The 18,345-nt window shown below is 32.9% G+C and overlaps 3 protein-coding genes across 5 annotated transcripts; all 3 read right to left on the reverse strand.

Annotated features, from left to right (window-relative positions):
• Positions 1–2,448: 2,448 nt before the first annotated feature.
• Positions 2,449–4,585, reverse strand: LOC18601985 (nuclear transcription factor Y subunit C-2-like). Its single transcript, XM_007033100.3, has 6 exons — positions 4,466–4,585; positions 4,232–4,328; positions 3,746–3,816; positions 2,943–3,137; positions 2,659–2,739; positions 2,449–2,544 (listed from the first exon to the last, which is right to left on the reverse strand). Exons 1-6 carry the CDS (start codon positions 4,577–4,579, stop codon positions 2,449–2,451), a joined length of 654 nt encoding a protein of 217 aa, XP_007033162.2. The 5' UTR covers positions 4,580–4,585.
• A 2,879-nt stretch (positions 4,586–7,464) lies between these two features.
• LOC18601986 (Zinc finger C-x8-C-x5-C-x3-H type family protein) lies at positions 7,465–9,926 on the reverse strand. 3 transcript variants are annotated; one of them, XM_007033103.3, is made up of 3 exons: positions 9,783–9,926; positions 8,965–9,613; positions 7,465–7,994 (listed from the first exon to the last, which is right to left on the reverse strand). In XM_007033103.3, exons 2-3 carry the CDS (start codon positions 9,598–9,600, stop codon positions 7,689–7,691), a joined length of 942 nt encoding a protein of 313 aa, XP_007033165.2. In that variant the 5' UTR covers positions 9,601–9,613; positions 9,783–9,926; the 3' UTR covers positions 7,465–7,688. The 3 variants fall into 3 exon arrangements, with proteins under 3 accessions (XP_007033165.2, XP_017974749.1, XP_088661828.1); XM_018119260.2 differs by having other exon boundaries at positions 8,965–9,618; XM_088805702.1 differs by lacking the exon at positions 9,783–9,926 and having other exon boundaries at positions 8,965–9,733.
• A 6,371-nt stretch (positions 9,927–16,297) lies between these two features.
• Positions 16,298–17,034, reverse strand: LOC18601987 (uncharacterized). The gene has a single exon (XM_007033104.3). It carries the CDS (start codon positions 16,992–16,994, stop codon positions 16,587–16,589), a length of 408 nt encoding a protein of 135 aa, XP_007033166.1. The 5' UTR covers positions 16,995–17,034; the 3' UTR covers positions 16,298–16,586.
• Between the last annotated feature and the right edge of the window lie 1,311 nt (positions 17,035–18,345).

Below are 18,345 nucleotides of genomic sequence, written 5' to 3' on the forward strand. Positions count from 1 at the left end.
CAGGAAATTTTTTATATTATTAATAAATTTGTGAAATGAGATTGACAGAGCAACTAGTCTTGTCAAATAGTTATATCAGTATAAAGGCCATTTCATCTAGAAGTGAATAATTGACTTTTGGATTTGAGCTTTTATTTCAATCTTTAAAATCTTACAATTTCGAACATGTTAATAATTGTAATAAACTTTAGATAGATGTGGTTGTAGTTAGATTTAAATTGGATGGAGAAAAAGACAAAAAGGAAAAGTTGAATTGAAACAACATGAGATTGTAATTGACGTGGTAGGGGAGCATGAAGATGACGCGCAAGGGAGAGGAGTGGCAATGATCAATGGCGTTATCTTTACTCCCTTTCCTCATAATAAAATTGGTTAGACAGATTTACTTAGATGGAGTCAAGTGTCAAGTAAGGAAGCCTTTGGGGCTTCCTTTAAATATAGTTATAGATGTCTAAAATTTGATGATTTCACACATCTAGTGTTAATAATAACATTTATCAAATGGAATTCATAGGATTATTGACAGTCCACATATAAACTTGTGAGGGCAATTGCTCTTATTGGGAAATTTGAAAAGCATTCAAATTGGAATCTTAAAGTAGTAATTGATCAGTATTTATAGAAGACTTAGACAAAGCTCTAATGGCAGTTTTATTAACAATTGTATCATTCTTTCAACTATACAATAAAGATAGAAGGAAGCACATTGATTAATTGAACGACCAGGCTTTTGACTCAGGGGTTCCTTTTGTTGCAACCACCTGGGGGACTCTGGGTAAGTTATGGGGTAGGCTAGTTTCGTATGGCTTCTCCATAGCTATGTTAGATTGCTAGAGAGGTGTTGACTTGGAAGGTCGTGTACAGTTTTTGACCCTGCTCACCTAATTTGCTAAGAGGGTGGTGGGATTTGCTTTTGTTTGGCTTTTGGAAAGGTATAGGAAGGGCTCTGTTGTTATTTCAAGGAAGGGTACTGTAGGATGTGTGTGTTGGTGTTCTCTTTGTTTTCAGCCTGTGGGGATTAGTAATGTTGATGATTAAGGTCTGTTACCCTCAAATAGGAGAGTAACAGACTTTAATCAAGTATGTACTTCTTCCAGGTGAACCTTTGGTACCCTCTGTTTTGAAATGAAACAACAATTTAAAAAAAAAAAAAAAATTGAACGACAAGGGGAATGGATATATATATAAAACAATTCTACCATTAGAGAGTTGTCATCCCTAATGGATTGTCTTAACAGCTTAAATCTTAGGCATCATCATCATCATCATTGCTTTCTCTGTGAAAGGAGTTTTCTCTTTTTCTTTTTCTTTTATTTGAACAAGTTCTGTAAAGGAGTTGGTATGGATGGACTTGTGCAATCAACTCAAACATAACCAAAAACTTAACACACAAAAAAGAACAAAATGGCTCAACATTAATTGGGCATTTTATTCTTCACTTTTCCTTTGGATCCCTTAAAAACAATAAGCAGCCCGGATTTTGTATACTAACACAACAGATGAGATGAACAACAGCTCCAAAATAATAATTATAACAGAACCAACAATGTGATGAAATTAAAGACTCCCACAAAAAGAAGAATTGCAAAGAGATACCTTGCTCCATAGATAAAGAAACTTGGGAGAGATGTAAGGGAAAGGGGGAAGCCTCTGGAAATCACCGGAACGGGCCGCCTTTGGAAGAATTACTGCCTAAAACGATGAAAACTGAGCTTTGATCCTTCATCCCAAAGAGCCCATTCCTATAATTTCCAGTAGCTCCAATCTCCCTTCCCCCTCTTCTCTGAGCTACTAATTTCTTCCCACCCCCCCCCCCCCCCCCCCCCCCCCCATTCCTGTTCTTAGAACACCAAAACGCAGATGATTATAGTTTGGTTTAGAATGATGAAGAGAGGTCTAAATACGACAATCAATGAGCAATGATTCCTTTTGATCTTTTGCAAGTTGGTCCTTTATGTTTGAGTGTTTTGCTTCACACCCACCTGCATTTTTGTTATATTCATATTGGACTTCAAGCACATCTATTTACATTTGAAGGTAATATTTTGAACTCATATATAGGACATCTATTATTAAATGAAGGAAAATTCAGAGCATCTTATACAAAAGACAAGTCTCCAATTACTCATTTATGATTGTAAGATAGGAAAGATAATGTAGGATATCCTTATACTAGCCTATTTTCTTTTCTTTTTCTCTGGTTACAGCTGCTTCATGTTCCATAATTGCCATTGTTTTTTCTTTCTTTCAGCTGCCTTCATTCACTGCATAAACAAATAGCAGTGAATAAGTCATGCATGCAAATATAAATAAATGTAGTCTATACTGTGTACCATCAAATTAAGTGTCAAACAAATAATGTCCTATACAAACTGAGAAGGTACCATCAAATTTAGGGTGCATGAATCTGGTTCTTATGTATAAATTCTATATTTCATATCAAATCTCTTATACCCTGGTAGCAGATTCATAATTAAACTCATCAGAGGACATGGGTGTCTTGATCATGAGATGCTGAACTTCTGGGCTCCTCATAACCAGATCCTACAAAGGAGATGGAAAAACAGGCATGTTGTAAGTAGATTCAACCCACGGTTATCTAACTCAATAGGAAATGAACAATGACTCAGCTGATTATATTTGAGCTCTCATACTTACAGCATTCGTATCCAACACAGGAAACTGCAGTTGATTTATAGGATCACACTCATTTTCCTCTGCAAATTTTACATCATCATCCTATAACAATTCATAGTATTGAAATCACAATCTTTAATTTTTCCCCCTCCAAAGCATTTGAAATAAAAGATTCAAAACCATGCAACTTTCACCAATTGCATCTATAGTTTGTAGCATTGTGAGCCTATGTTGTACTTAATGAATCAGTTTCCTTGCTGATATAAAATGCTGCAACTATGCAAGGGAAATGAAAGAAAAAAGACCTTTTGGTTAATCAATGGGACAACGTCAACCAAGAAATCAAGTGCCTCCTCTTGCCTTATAGCCCTGGCAATGTCTGAGCGTTGCAGGGTCCGGCGCTTACCTTCTTCCGTTTCCAGCCACGCACGCAAAGTGAGCTCCAGAATGAAGAGCTCACAGGCCTTGGAGAACAAGACAGGAGCGTCTGCACTGATCATCTAGTGCAACATGTTAAATATGTAAGTAACAAGGTCCACAAATTGTATAAAATATAACAAAATGTTGGCATTTGCTTCTTTAAGGTCTTGGTTAAATATAACTTATCTGCCATCATCAAAATCAAATTAAATTCCCTTTGGTTTTTTCTCTTTCTTTTGTAAATTGTTTGATCATTGATGTGTGAAGTCTAGTAAAGTGCCTTTTTCAACCTTTTCTCTCTGCTTTATTTTGTTTGCAATTCTTCTTCTCTGTGTATGTAATAAACTGATTCAATATCTGTACAGAATTAGATGTTTAGAGGATTTGAACATGAACGATATTAATATGTAAACTACTTGACGATGTAGGCAATGCAATCATGCACAAGAGATTTATCTTTAGAAGGCAGGCCATTTTATTTTACAATAAAGTACATCTAATTTGTAGGCTACTGAAATCACTACAGGAAAATTATGGCTTGGTATGAAGAATAATACTGAAAAAATTATATAAAATCCCGATATCAAGATGTAATGCCTTAGTATTACATAACATCCTAAAATCAAGAGAACAATATATCCATCAAAATTGAAAATGTAGGGTAAAATCAGATCAACTTATGCTAAACCTTCACATCTTTATCAGATTTCATAATCCGCTTGATCCTTGCTAGAGGTAGCTGATGGTGGCTCTTGAAGGCTATAATTCAGCATGAAAGCAAACAGACACAACAATCAATGACAAAGTAAAAACAGAACAAAAGAGAAAGGAAAAATTGGTAAATAAAGATTTACTGCAACCAAAGATATAATACAGTATATATATAGATGTCATTCATTCATTTCACCCTCAACCAGGGAATCAGCTCAATTAATAGGTATAAAAACTGGCATTGAACGCAATTCTGCATAGCATAAAATCATTCGTCAAATAAAACTATGGTGAGGGTTTCTTACTTCTGTCCTGTTCTTAGTCATATATATATCAGAAAAACCAAATATATACATTGCATATCTGACAAATCTATATATAATTTTATGATACTTTCCAGTCATTTTAACCACCACTACATACTAAACATGCACAGTCGAAGATAGATTGATAAATAAGGGACCTGTAATGTTATGAATCTCCATCATTTGTTGGTACCAGAATAACTCTAAATTGCGCTTCTGAATCAGAAGATGGGAATGCTTCACTTCTTCACCGTCCTTCACATGAAGAATGCAAGGAGATTGTGATGAATAATGTGCATAGTGTACAAAAAGCAAGTAAAATCTTCCTATATATAGGAAAAAAAGGGATTATATACATAAACAGAATTCATGAGGGGTACTATGAGCTTCACCTCCTTGGAAGCCTGGTGAAAAGACAACATGAAAGAAGTCATTGGCAGGAAGTTATGAATCTGTGGAGAAGAGGTTGAAGAAGGTGTGAACTCCATTGACTGATTCAAGTCCATGGTTAACCTTTCTGCCATAGGCCTCTTCATGTCAAGACCCCAAGGGATAGTTCTTTAAATAGTGGTTGTGGGCGATAAATAAAAGGGAAGTGGAAAGGAAAGTGAATACTTAAGGCAATAAGCAATAAGTTTTAGGGTCAGGCTGACCAAAGAACAATAACTTTTAGGGCAAGGCTGAGCAATTAGCATTAAGTTTGTAGGAATCTTGAGCTAATTTTAGTATGTAGTGTCACCTTAAAATAAGAAAGGGAAGTGTAGAGGAAAAGGTAATTAAACAGTACTTCTCTTGGAAAGTTGTAATGAATTATTTGCCGGCAAAGGATATTTATAGCCTACATATCACATCACGCGCTACAAATCTGTATGTATAACAGCATTTTTTTTTTCATACTCAAAATTTGAAGTCTGAACTCACTGATAATCATTAAAGGCACTTGTTATAATTTCAATCTCCTTTAAAAGAGCATTCTTAACTATTTTTAAATCGCGTATAATCAATTAGTTTAATTGCTTTAACTCAAAATTTGTCAGAGGAACAAAATTTTTTATTCAAAAAACAGGACAAGGCACGTGCACAGAAGGTAACGTCAGATTCAGGTTGAAATGGGAGGTGGAATGTTTTCATGGTGTTGAGCAAAACAGGCAGTTGAGGCTTTTGAACATTGTCATAAATTCTTATTAGCAATTATTATTACTGGTTTTTTCCTTTCTGGTCTGATTAATGTGATGTTGTTTGCTAGTCATTTATTATTGAATGGCAGAGAATCTGATTCTTCTAAACCTCCCTGGAGTCATTAATCTGAGTTGGCCTGGAAACGTTGAGCATCTTTTTGAGTAAACTTCAGTTTAAGAACCTTTATAAGGCCTCCTAAGTCATACACTGTTACCATAGAAGACTTGTTCAAATAAAAAGTTATCCTGATAGATTTTTAAAGGAAAAAGGCATCTGAGTGGATATCACAAGTTTAAATGCATGTTGTTTTACTTGTATGGTATGTTAGACTAGTGAGAAAACAAAACCTGTTTTCTGCTAAATGGTTTGAAGGTTTACTTTTCCATTTACCTTCTCTTTCTGGGATTTGGACACTGTGTGCGGCCAAACCAGAAGCAGTTAAAATACCAGTTCATTTTACTTTCTTTTGTATACATCCAGAAAGATGATTCCACCATTCTTGATTTTCTCAATAATTAAAGTATCTGCTTTCAATAAATGTAGTTCTCCATTCAGCCAAAAGAAGCAGGAAGAACCTGATACAATAGAAACAAACCGGAAATTATAGCTAAATCAACTTGCTAAGATCCTCAAATCCATGCCCCAACTTCCACGAGAGATATCCATTCAGATTTTTATCAACTGCAATGGAAAGACTTTCCAAGCATGCTCTAACACCTGCTGCTACTTCAAATAACAATTTCTAGATAAGAGCTACAGTTTTGTGCTTCTCATATATTGCTCTACTTTTAGATGTAGTAAATGTTTCAGCAAAGGATTTTCCTTTCAGTTAGACATTCCAAGAAATTGTTTGAATTTTGGTCCATTTTACTTCTAAAAGATAAGAAGGGAAAAAGAGGGATTTCCCTCCCTGAACTTTCTAGTGTACATGTCTGATCAAGAACAAGCAACACCAATTTGCAGTCCATTTTAAGGCAGAACTTGCTTTTCATGAGTCAGGATCATCCTTCCTAAAGTATTCAAAGAAACAATTCCAGTTCCTATATAAATTTTTATTAGATTGAGGACCCTTTACATCAGAAATGCAACTGATCCAAGTACTTTTTACACAAATGGATTTGTTCGTGTGCTAATTTTTGCCTCCTCTCCCCAAAACAAGTAAAGGCAAACAAGAAGATATCAGCAACGTAACCAACAATATTCTTAATTTCTTCCAAAATCTCTTTTAAGACATAACAATCTGAAAATAAACTTAAAAATAATAAGGTTAACAAAGTAAAAGATCCTAAAATATTAATTTGAGTAAAAGTTAATGAGTAAGAAAACTTCACTTTGAAAATAATTGCTAGAGCTCATATTTTTACCATAGTCAATGAATTTTATAAACAACTAATGTGACTTTGATTTAGTGGTTCTTAACTTCTTTAAAAAGATTAAGGTCCAAGATTTATATCCCTACTTCCCTATTACTAGTAAACTGTATATTTTTTTTATTTAAATATAATTATGTTATAAACAAAAACTAATATAAAGAAAACTTTGATTAAAATGTAGAAGAAAAAGTATCCGACCCAGCTGCCCAAGCCTGATCCCAGAATTCATGTGGCCCAGCTTTTGTCTAAATTAGCCCTTCCAAACTATGGGCTGTGAAACGACAAATGAATAGAATCCCAATTGCCAAATGCCAAGGCACCTCATAGCTAGGAGTTGATATGGCATAGCAAGTAGATATTAATTACTTATAGCTAGCAATCATGTTAATCCAACCGAAACACAGCAAACACATTGAACTAAGACAACACCTTCATCACATACGTCTCTGTATACACTTTCATCTTAAGGCATTTGTAATTGACCACAGATTTGAATAGTATATATATACTTTTAACTAACTTGAACTGAAAGTTGCCTAGTACCACCAAACTAAAACACCATCATTGCAAAAGTTCAAGTTTGTTGTTTTGGTTGGTCTTCTTATAAACTTATGCTTGTACATCATTTCTTTTTCATGGACTTTTTTTTATCAGTACTTAGACTCAGTTCTGGTTGCATGTGTCGAGTGGAGTTGTACATTAACATTTTAGATTTGAATTGTATGTCGTACACTCTCTTAAATTCTGAAATAGACGAGGAAAGTGTGACGTAGGAGAGAATTATTTCTCATTTTATAACTCAAAATTATATGTACAAAAAAAAATGAAAAACCCTTCTTTTTCGCATACGGTACATTTATCATCACTTTTTTTTATGAAAAATTTTCATATATAAAGTTCAATGAAAACTATCACACACTCTGAATTTATATAAACTCATTTAACACTACAAATTATTATATCATAATTATGACTTTGGATACTGTTCTTTTCATGCTGACATTTCTGGTTTTATTAGCATCAGGGTTATTTACACTTTTTTCTTTGAGCCGAATAATTTGAATTAACGTGGAATTAGTAGTCGCTCTTGCTCGGTAAGAGAGTGACGGAAGTGGCACCTGTGGCCGTAGGGACATGTCTGACCGGCGAGGACCACCCTACAAACCTCGGTCTTGTATTTGGGATGCCTGATAACTGGACGTAGCTCGGTGATTCCATGAGCAAACTGGCATTGGTCGCCGTAGGGGCATGTGCCTGTCTCCTGCCATTTGTTGCACAGCTCCGTCTTAACGGTTCCTTGATTGTATACCTCCAATTCCATTGCCTTCTCTAACTCTCTTTTTGCTTCAGATGGCACATACATTCGCCGCTGCATATTTGAGAAAGTTATGATATTCCTCTTAAACCTTTGCAAATACTGATTAATAGAGTATTATCATGGCTAAATCCAGAAGAAAGACAAAGTGCAAGTTACATGTGTATTATATACACTAAAATACAAGAAAAATCCTAATGATACATTATTATTTTTTTATTCAAAAAAAGGAGAGAATTCGAATCTAGTTTTTTGGAAGAAGAACAATATGCATTCATCATTAAACCAATGACTCGAGTGCATGCAAGATAAATTATGTTTAAAAAGGATATTACATTAGTATTTATGTTTATGATCTTTAATCTTGAAAAATAATATCATTAATTATATGAAAGAAATTTAAAGCTACCAAAACATCTTTTCGACATATATTAAAACTTTCAAATATATAAACCATTATTTGTAGAAAAAGCAAATGCTTAAATATGGTTCAATATTTTCTTAACTATACTACAATTATAAAGTTTTAAAACTATCTATATGTACATAATTAAATAACTTTTTGCAGTAGTTTATAAATAATGATATTTAATTTTTTATATATATCTTTTAGCTTCCAATTGACAATTTATTAATGTAGGATAGAAAGTAGAGATGGAGAATATCAGCAATATGACCGAAAATAAACCTTATACGTCACTCACAGTATGTAAGCAATTCAATCTCTTTATGTCTGGTATATATGTAAAGGTATTTGGGTGTACTCTCTTAATTATAGTTAATAAATTCAAGGGTGGCAAGTACTTAATTTAATTCACACCAATATAACAATTAAGAGAATAACAAGACTTAGTTTGTTGATTGTTTCTTCTCTTCAGGAGGGTTGAGCCTAAGGCTCAAATTCCCAATCTCGCTCCTTAAACTTCTCATATTACCAAAAAGAAAATACATATAATTTGTCATGATAAATGTAAAGATAACAAATAAATTCTCCCCCTCAGGAAATGGAAAAACAGTAACTCACCGATGGGTTGACGACTCGCTGCTGGTTGCTCGAACCTTGCTGTTGGTTGACCTTAAGATAACTACTAGACCTGACTGAAACGCTCTTCGGCAGCGAATTCCTCTGACCATTACTACTCCTCCTCTCCCATCTTTTCACGTTCAAATCCGATACCTCTTCGTGTTGCAGGTTTCTGTTCATGGCAGCTTGGGACGACGAGTGCAGGCTCAACAGCTTGATCAACTCAGTGTTGGCCGTCCTAAGATCGGTATTCTCTCTTCGCAGAGATTCTAGCTCTCTAATGAGAGCTTGGAGGCGAGTAAAGCAAAGGTCGTAGTGGTCACATAGTCGCCGATACTCGAGGATGAGACGAGCCTGGTTGAGGCGGTGCTCGGTGGCTATGGCGTCTGACGTGAGCTTGAGATTAAGGTGGAGGTCATCCGAGGAAGAGCAAGAGGAAGGCGTGAGGGACAGGGAATGAGGGAGAGGAGAGTTTGGTGGGAAAATGGAGTTGTACATAGAAGAGAAGTCGGTAGCTATATCTTGGCGGTAACGGTGGTGGTTTTGAAGCGGAGACGATGGTGGTGATACTGATACGTAGTTTTGGTTGTAGACGGTGGTATTTTGATTAGAAGATGGAGATCTTGGTTTCTCCATGATGAGTATCTTGCTGCACTAGGTAAACATCAAAAGCAAGCATCAAAATAGAAAATAAATTAGACCATAAGATTCTAGACAAGAGAAAATTGAATAAAATGTGACACATTATAATAAATAATAGTACAAAACATCAATTTAGAATTTCAGATTTGGGTTTAAACAAATCCAAAACATTGTACCAAGGATTTCCCAATCAGAAGGAGCACTTGAAAATGGCTGAAATTGGAGAGAAAATTTTGCTCCCCCGCAAGGAACCTTGTAATTCCGTTATAGTCTTAAATAAAAGAAATGTGAAACAGTTGCCGTAGAAGGAAGAAAAGGTTACAAATAATAAATGGGGGAATAAAATAAAAACATATATATATATATATATATATATATATATATTTATATGGGAGTTCAGTTGGAGAGGTGAGTGGGGAAGAAAGTGTTTGGTTGGGGGGAATGTTTTGGCGTGGTATGAAAGAATGTGAGTTGGAGAAGAGATGGGGGTGGAATTTTTTCCTTATTTGTTCTCTATCATGAGTTAGATTAAGAGATGCTTTTTCAAAGTCTTTTTTTAAGTAAGGTTAATAATTATTATTTCTTTTTTTTTTCTGTATGTTTGTTGCTTCTATTTCACAGCTTTAACTAACCATGGCCCCTCCTCAATCAAGATATATTGCCTAATAACTTGTTATATAACCAACAACCACTACCACTATTCTAAGTTTTTATCTTTTTTTTTTCTTTCCTTCATCTTCTCTAGGTTTGACATAAAATTACAAGTTCAGATTTCTCTTTGATTACCTTTTTGATTAATGACAATTGTAGTACAATAATCAAGGCTTAACCTACTTACTCAACTATCAAGGGTGACCCCACTCAACTTTGAAAGATTATAAATATATGTACATTTTTATGAAAAAATTTGGTATTTTTCTATATTGATCTCACTAAAATCAAAATAAAAACTTAAAAGAAAGGGTCAAAAGTTGAATTTCCATCTATTGTTTTCATACAAAAAAAGAATACAAATATTATATTATTCCAATCTCAATTAGCACTTAAATGTGAAACTTTAAAGTTTAAATTTTGCATTGTTTATTGTTATTATTGATCGTTAAAAGATTCTTTTTTACTTTATTATACCTATTAACCTTTTTGTAATGATTGTAAAAGGAATTAGAGTTAAAATGTCACATTTATATGAAAAAAAATAAAAAACCACAATAAGAAAAACAAAAAGATAAGTATTACAAAAGTCGAATTATAGAGATGAATGCACATGATATTAGTATCTTTTTTATTACGCTAAATAGTGTCTTGATTTAATTGGAGGATCACATGAAAAAATCATATTTCTTTTGCACTATTATTTGTCTTGTTAATGACAATTGCTGCGTTGTTATCACATGTTATTAAATTGATCAAGTTAAATTGTTTTCTTGAGAAAAGGCGTTGGTGGGTCATTTCTTGCGTCTGTAGCCGTCAACAACAAACCTTTTTTTTTTTTTTAATAGAGAAAAATGCCACAAGAATCACTTGCACACTTTACATTATAATCGATAACTTAATCAGAAATAAGAAAATAAAAAAATATTAAAGATTCCTTTATACATAATGTAAATAAAGTATTTATGAAAAAGAAAAAAAGATCCTTGCGTAAAGTAGGGGAGTGTTTGGTGCGTAGAATCTTGGGATGGATTCTACATATGGATTGATTCAGGTGAATGGATACAAATTTGCCAATATTCAAGGTTAAGGGATAGGGATAGGGATACGTTGATCGAGCCATTGAAAAAAAGTATATGGAGAAGGCAGAGAAAGAATATTGGAGACCAAAATAGAAATGGAAGAGAGGTAGAGATATGACAAAAATAAGTTGGATACTGTCTTGACTTAGCGCACATGTTGAATACTGTCTTGACTCAATATCCTATTGTGGTCGATCGGTGCAAAGGTTTGTGTTATGTATAGATAAGTTGCCTTTGCTAGATATTGATAAGTTGATCATTGCAAGCTAATGGTCTTGGTAAAACGTACATTTATTTCTTCTTGCTTCCCTTTCCTGAAGACCGATAGAAGAAAACCCAAATACACGAGAGAAATGATCACATCCGCCAAGCTGCATTACAGTTTACGTGCCTTTTTTTAGGCTAAAATGTAATGCTGGTTTCAATTTCAAACAATAATATAATATCATTCTCGAAATATATTACTTATAATAATGGTTTATTTACTCTAAGAATATTTATGTTCATATCTTATATTGAACTTGTGTCGTAATATTTTGACACTTATGTACAAAGAGCCATGGACTAGCTGGCCAAAGCCCATGGACCTGCTGCTTATCATGCTCTCCTCTCATGGGCTCCCGTTTGGTTTTATGATCGAGGCAAAATGTACTTTTGGTTTTGTTGGAGAGTTAATAACATGTCCGGTAAAAAACTAATAAATTAATATGGGTATTTGCATGTTTAGATTAGTTAGAACCTAGGATTGTCTTACTTCTTTGCAATAAAAAAATTTAATAAATTAAAAATTAGGTTAAATATCCAAATAAGTCTCTAAACTATGTCAAAAAAGTTAATTCAATCCATATTCTTTTATTGTATTCAAATAAATCTCTAAATTTTTATTTTGAATCAAATAAGTCACTTTCTCTAACCATTAACTAATTTTTATTAATTAATGGTACATATGGTATTTTTATAACATGACATTTTTACACTATGTCATCTACCACGTGGTAATTAGATGTGACATCATTGCCACATGACAAATAACATGTGGCATTAAATATTGTTATTAAGATTTGTACACTTCATTTTTTTACCCAAACACATTTCCAAAAATAATTGATTAAGAATTTAAAACAAAAAATTTTTAAAAAAAAAGACTAATTGCCTTCATCCTAATCTATTGAAGAAACATTATGTTCCTAAACAAATTTAACCATTTGATTTTGGGTTTAAGAAAAAATAAATAAGAACAAATTGAATTTAAAATAATTTAGGGTTTTTTCAACTTTCAATTTTTTTGAATTTTAAGCTAAAGTTTAGACTAAACATTTTGAGTTGGTCGACAAAAACGCAACACTTTGAAACACAAAGAGAAAGAGATCGTGGCTTTAGATGCAATCGAGGCTTCTCTCCTCCCTCTCAATCCCCTTACAATTTTTAGGTACTTCCCCTTTCAATTTGGAACATAGAGAAAGAGATCATGGCTTTGGATGCAATTCGAAACACAAAGAGAAAAAGATCATGGCTTTGGATGAATTCGACAACGAAACCCCATTCCCTTTCGACCAATTCTTGGATGTTGGTGGTGTCAATCCCACTCGTAACAAGCTTTCTATTCTCTTTCCTCAAAGTTGCTGAAAAATCAGGCATTGATTGAGCCAAAATAGAGGACCCTTTCCTAGAGCTCCCCAAACTTAAAATAAACTACACTTGTTTCTTGGTTGGGGTTCGTTTAAATTAAATTTCTTCACTTTCTTGTTGCTTCACACTCTTCATCCTCAATTTTGTTTCCCTCAATTCTGTATGTACTCAGTATCTTGGGCCTCTTTCCATGATATTCTCTGTTGCAAGCCTTAAAGGAATTGGGTTACTGGGGCTTGAATTTTGAGAAAGAATGAGAGAAATTAGGCCAAGAGAATAAAAAAAAGATTGTAAAGCAAGATTTGGTTGGTGGATTTGCCACATAGAGTTTTTAATTAAAATTTGAAGTTTTCCTCTTTTTGGCCTCTGTTTTTTGAATAGAATAGCTTCAATTAGCTAGAAAGATTTATTTGACTGTTTGTTTTTACAATAATTTAGTAAGTTTTGGGTTTAAATCTTAAATAAGATGATTTATTTTATTAAACACAAAAAGTTTGTCTTATTTTAGATTATGAAAAAAAGGTAATTAGTTTTTTTTTAAAATTCTTAACCAATTATTTTTGGACATATGTTTGGACAAAAAGGTAAGTACACAAATCTTAATCAACAATTTTTAATGTCACGTCATCTGACAGTGATGTCATCAAAATGCCACATCAAATTACCACGTGGCAAATGACATAGTATAAAAGTACCACGCGTATCGTTGACTAACGGAAGTTAATCCATGGTTAGAGAGAAGAGCTTATTTGATTTGAAATAAAAATTCAGAGACTTATTTGTATTCAATAAAAGGATAAGGACTAAATTGACTTTTTTTATATAGTTGAGGAACTTATATAGGTATTTAATTTAAATATTATTACCTTATACGTTGTAGTGAAGTTGTTATACTTTACAAGTTAAAAAATTGACATTGTACTGAAGTTGTTAAAGTTCATACGTAAAATTAAAAATTATGCGTGTCTTATTAAGATATAATTATGAGCATTAAATAAATAAATTAATTTGATAAAATAAATTAGTCATTAATTGAATATATGATAATTATTTAATTTTGTTTATAAATTTTAAAAGTTTTAATATTGTTGTATGAAATAATAATAATTTTTAAAAATTAATTTTTGTTGTTTAAAAATATTGAAAATACGATTTGATCAAAATAGAAATGCGGGGATGTTCTTTGCACTTTGGAAACTTGAATGGGTTTTAAGGTCGAAGGTGCTTTATGTGTCACTGACCACATTCTTTTTGCTTAAGTACATGATAGTCCATGCGGTGCTCGAGTAGACACTTTCACTCAAGCCAATCAATTGCTCGATTATATCTTAACAATATGAATAATAACCAAAAGTTAAGTCATGGAGAGCAATACTAAAATCAAAGGACATATCAAATGTCATATATGCAACTACTGGTGTTATATAAAAGAAAATGTTTTATTAATATTGTAAATAAGTACAAAGTGACCAAGAGAAGGAACGCATCATCATCAAGCCATAGGAGCAGCCCTAAATGGTTAGCTACAAACGCACTTGAACTAGTGAGACAACCCAACAACTTGTCGACTTCTCACCTCTTATAAAAAGTTTACAAGATTTTACAAGTATTATATTAATAGTTATTACAATGTTTGAGATAAGAACATTTCTTTCTTAAAAGGTCTTCTTCGAAAAGACTTAACAAGTATTTCTATAACTATCACCAAGAGACATTATAATGTTTATGTGGCATTCCCACCGGGGGACCCACTCTAAGGTATTGTTACGTCTGGTCGAGTCATCACATTCCTAGTTCGCTGCAGCGACCCTCCGATCTTGGGACTCAAACCCCAGACTTTTTGTTTCCCCCGAAGGGAACGCCTTTAACCATTACAGCTGCAAGCGAACTGGGAATGTGATGACTCGACCAGACGTAACAATACCATGGAGTGGGTCTCCCGGTGGGAATGTCACAGTTTAAAAATAGGGACATCTCCCTTCGAAGTACAAAAGACTTAATCTCCTAAAGAATTTTACCTTGTGATAGCCCTATACAAGATTGGCTCATGACATTATGGATTCAACAATGTAATTGAGAGCAAGGTTTAGACGAATGAAACAAATTAACTTAAAACAATTTTAACAATTATACTCATATCTCAAATATTTTAATACATTTACTCTAGCAAATTTCATACCAATAATAGAAGCGAAAATTTTTAAGTGAGAAAATATATTAGATATTAGCTTAGAAGTAGCTCCATGGAGCTTAGTCTACAAACCTTGTAATTAGTTGTCTTCTTATAGGGTGAGGAGATACTATTTTGTAGACCAACTTTTTCTTCAAAAAAAATTATAAATGGAACTTTAACTCGTGGAATTGGAATTGAAGAATTTTTACAATAAAGATGTGATTACGAAGGAAACAACATGTCAAACACTTGAGGATAATAAATTATGGACCAAACCTGCCGATAGCTCTATCAATACTTCATTAATGTCAATGTGAAAGAAATTCAATTCCCTCCGACCCCGCTCTTCCCTTTTCTTTTTTAGAAATTGCAAAGATCTCAATTTCAAAATTAAACTTATGATCATCTGTAAGTGATAATTAATTTTTCTTTTTTAAAATGATTACTCAGTTTTTAGATTTTTTAATTAGTTCTTCGGTTATGTAGTTTACATGTGAATACTAATACTCAAGTTATAAAACATTTGATTTATTAGTAAGTATATGTATTTCTTACTTAAATAATAGACTTAAATTTAAGTTTCTTAACTAAAAATTGTATCCCAAAGTCAATTAAAAATTTTTTTCAAGCCTTATGGCATTGCTCAACTTTGACAATGCACGAGTCTAATTTAATTGTAACAGCCTGGATTGACCCAAAATACCTTCTGAGAATTCATCAGTTTACCTTATAATTGAGGGTCGAGGCCATTTCAGAAGGTTAAATTTTTTTTTTGAAAAGCAGACCAGAAGGTTAAATTGACCATAGCAAAATTTATACTTGTTCATTATCAGGCCTAGTTTTTCTGTTATTAAAGTTCAAATGGCTATTTCGTACAATATTTCAACTTTCCTTATCGTTGGACTAAGAACAACCCTGTAAAAACTAACAGAAGAGTAACTGAGGAGGGGAAGTTGGTAGGGATGCAAAATACAAATGGACATTGAACAATAGGTGTGATCAATATTCAATGCACGTAATTGTCAAAATTAACAGGGGAACTGTGACCAATTTTTTTTTCCTTGTAATTAATCCTGACCAAGTTGTATGACGAAAATGGAGGAACAATGCTCTTCAATTCAATTTCCTCTTCTCGTGTTAAAATTCAAATCCGAAATGTCAAACCATTGAATGTTATTTTGAGGTTTTCCTATAAAATTCAAACCGATAGATATGTACATACAAAGTACACTTGGCAATGGGGAAAAACAAAGTCACAAGATCGAAAAAATCACAAGAAGAAGAAATTAATGAAAGAAAAAAAAAATCTTAACAGAATTAATACCTCATTGAAAAGGATAAGTTGAAACTAATTTAACTTTGAGGAATCTCATACTGAGTGAATGCACCACCATTAAGTTATGAAAAAATGACCTGCACTTAGGGATATAATTAAGTTGTTTAATTTACCCCGCAGATAATTCTCGAGTAGCTACTAGAGCCTTGTAAATCTCATAAACCAACCTTTGGTCAAATTCATTGCTAGAATAAACAACAGGAACTTGTCGAGCTTTGGGAATCCGTTTTCCTCCAAACGTATTCTCGGTATTCAAGGAGCCCACGTTCCCAGCCAAACTGATCATCATGTTCACATAAGCATTTTTGAGCTTCGTCAAAAGCTTTACAGGCGAAGCAATCTTCCAACGCAGCTTCGGTATCGCCTTGACCCTCCAAAACCTTCGCGATCCCGCTCCAATCCTTGTGACTTTGACGTTCTTTCTGCTCTTGACCACCTCGCCGTTGAGTCTTTGGTATTGCCTTCTTCTCCAGTATCTCTTCAAGGTCCCAGGAAATGTTTTTTGCAGTAACTCCATTTTCAGAGAGTAAGGAAAGAAAAAGAGAACTGTGAGAAGGCTAATCCATGACGAGCCTTTCTTATACACATTGGGTTATACATCATGGTTGGTGTAGTGACTTCAATGGAAAGATATTGAATGTTGTAAGGGCAAAGAAGTCAAGTACTTTTGAGGTCAGCAAAGTCGGGTTTGACTAATAAATTCAATTTTGGGAGGATTGATTCAATCAATTTATTTCATCTTCATGGAAAAGGGTTAGAGTTGAACTGGATTCAACTCAATTGAATATATACGAGTTAAATAAAAGGATACATATAATGGCATCAACAATGGAAATTCTAACCATAGTTTATATATATATATATAGATTTGGAAATTTAAATTCAGCTTCTTGAACAGGAGGTACATGCACCAATTAGTAACATAAATGCATGGATGTTATCGTAGTTACATCTAATGAGACCATTAATTGATTTTTGAATGCTTAAGTGATCAGACTTTAATTTTATACCCAACTTCATTCCTAGTTGTTTATAGTTGATCCGAGTAAATATAATCAAGCTAAAATTTGAGTAATTTGTACGCAATAATTTATGCCACTTGGCTTAAGCTTGAGTGATACAAGGTGGAACGGAATTTAGATATAAATTTTAGATTCTAGTCCTAGTGGTGCTCCTTCCTGTATAAAAAAAATTATAATATAAACATTGAAACTAATTATAATGAAAAATATTTTGTGTACATATAATTTTGAGATATACAAAAAAAATAATTTTCTCATATTTCATAAATCTCACATTTTTTATCTTAAAAGTCGAACCCCATAACTTTAAAAATTATATTCTCTAATTAATCATCAAAAACACTAAATATAACAGAATTAAACAACTATATTATTTAATTAAATCAAAGATATAGGAACCAAAATAATGGAATTGAACTTTTGTGAAATAATTTTTTGGATAAATGGCTCTTTTGGTCAGTTAACTTATTTAGAATTTCTATTTTAATTACTCAATTTTGAAAAATTACGTTGTGATCATTAGTATTTATGAAAGTTAATATTTTGGTTACTCAATCATTGATGCTAACGATTTTCTGACATGATTTCTTCATGTCAACTAACTTTAATTATGTGGTATATTCATATTAGCTCATTTGACATATCTATTATCCACATGACCAAGATCAATTGATATAAAAGGTCACGTTAGACAGTCATTAGCTTCTAACGGGTGAGTGACCATAATGTTAACTTTTATAAACATTAGTTAATAAAATGTGATTTTTCAAAATTTGGTGAGTAAAAAAAAATTCAAGAAAAGTTAATTGACTGAAAGGGTAATTTATTCTAATTCTTTTGTGCTAT

The sequence above is a fragment of the Theobroma cacao genome, chromosome 4 (genome assembly GCF_053813885.1).
Source record: "Theobroma cacao isolate CCN51 chromosome 4, ASM5381388v1, whole genome shotgun sequence".
Classification (NCBI taxonomy): domain Eukaryota; kingdom Viridiplantae; phylum Streptophyta; class Magnoliopsida; order Malvales; family Malvaceae; genus Theobroma; species Theobroma cacao.

Coding starts and splice junctions, on each gene's coding strand:
- LOC18601986 (XM_007033103.3), bottom strand. CDS start 9,600: ATGGAGAAACCAAGATCTCCATCTTCTAATCAAAATACCACCGTCTAC. Junction 7,995..8,964: donor AGCGAGTCGTCAACCCATCG/GTGAGTTACTGT, acceptor TCAAATATGCAG/CGGCGAATGTATGTGCCATC.
- LOC18601987 (XM_007033104.3), bottom strand. CDS start 16,994: ATGGAGTTACTGCAAAAAACATTTCCTGGGACCTTGAAGAGATACTGG.
- LOC18601985 (XM_007033100.3), bottom strand. CDS start 4,579: ATGGACTTGAATCAGTCAATGGAGTTCACACCTTCTTCAACCTCTTCT. Junction 3,138..3,745: donor AATCTGATAAAGATGTGAAG/GTTTAGCATAAG, acceptor ATGTTGCACTAG/ATGATCAGTGCAGACGCTCC. Junction 2,545..2,658: donor CTGTGTTGGATACGAATGCT/GTAAGTATGAGA, acceptor TCTCCTTTGTAG/GATCTGGTTATGAGGAGCCC.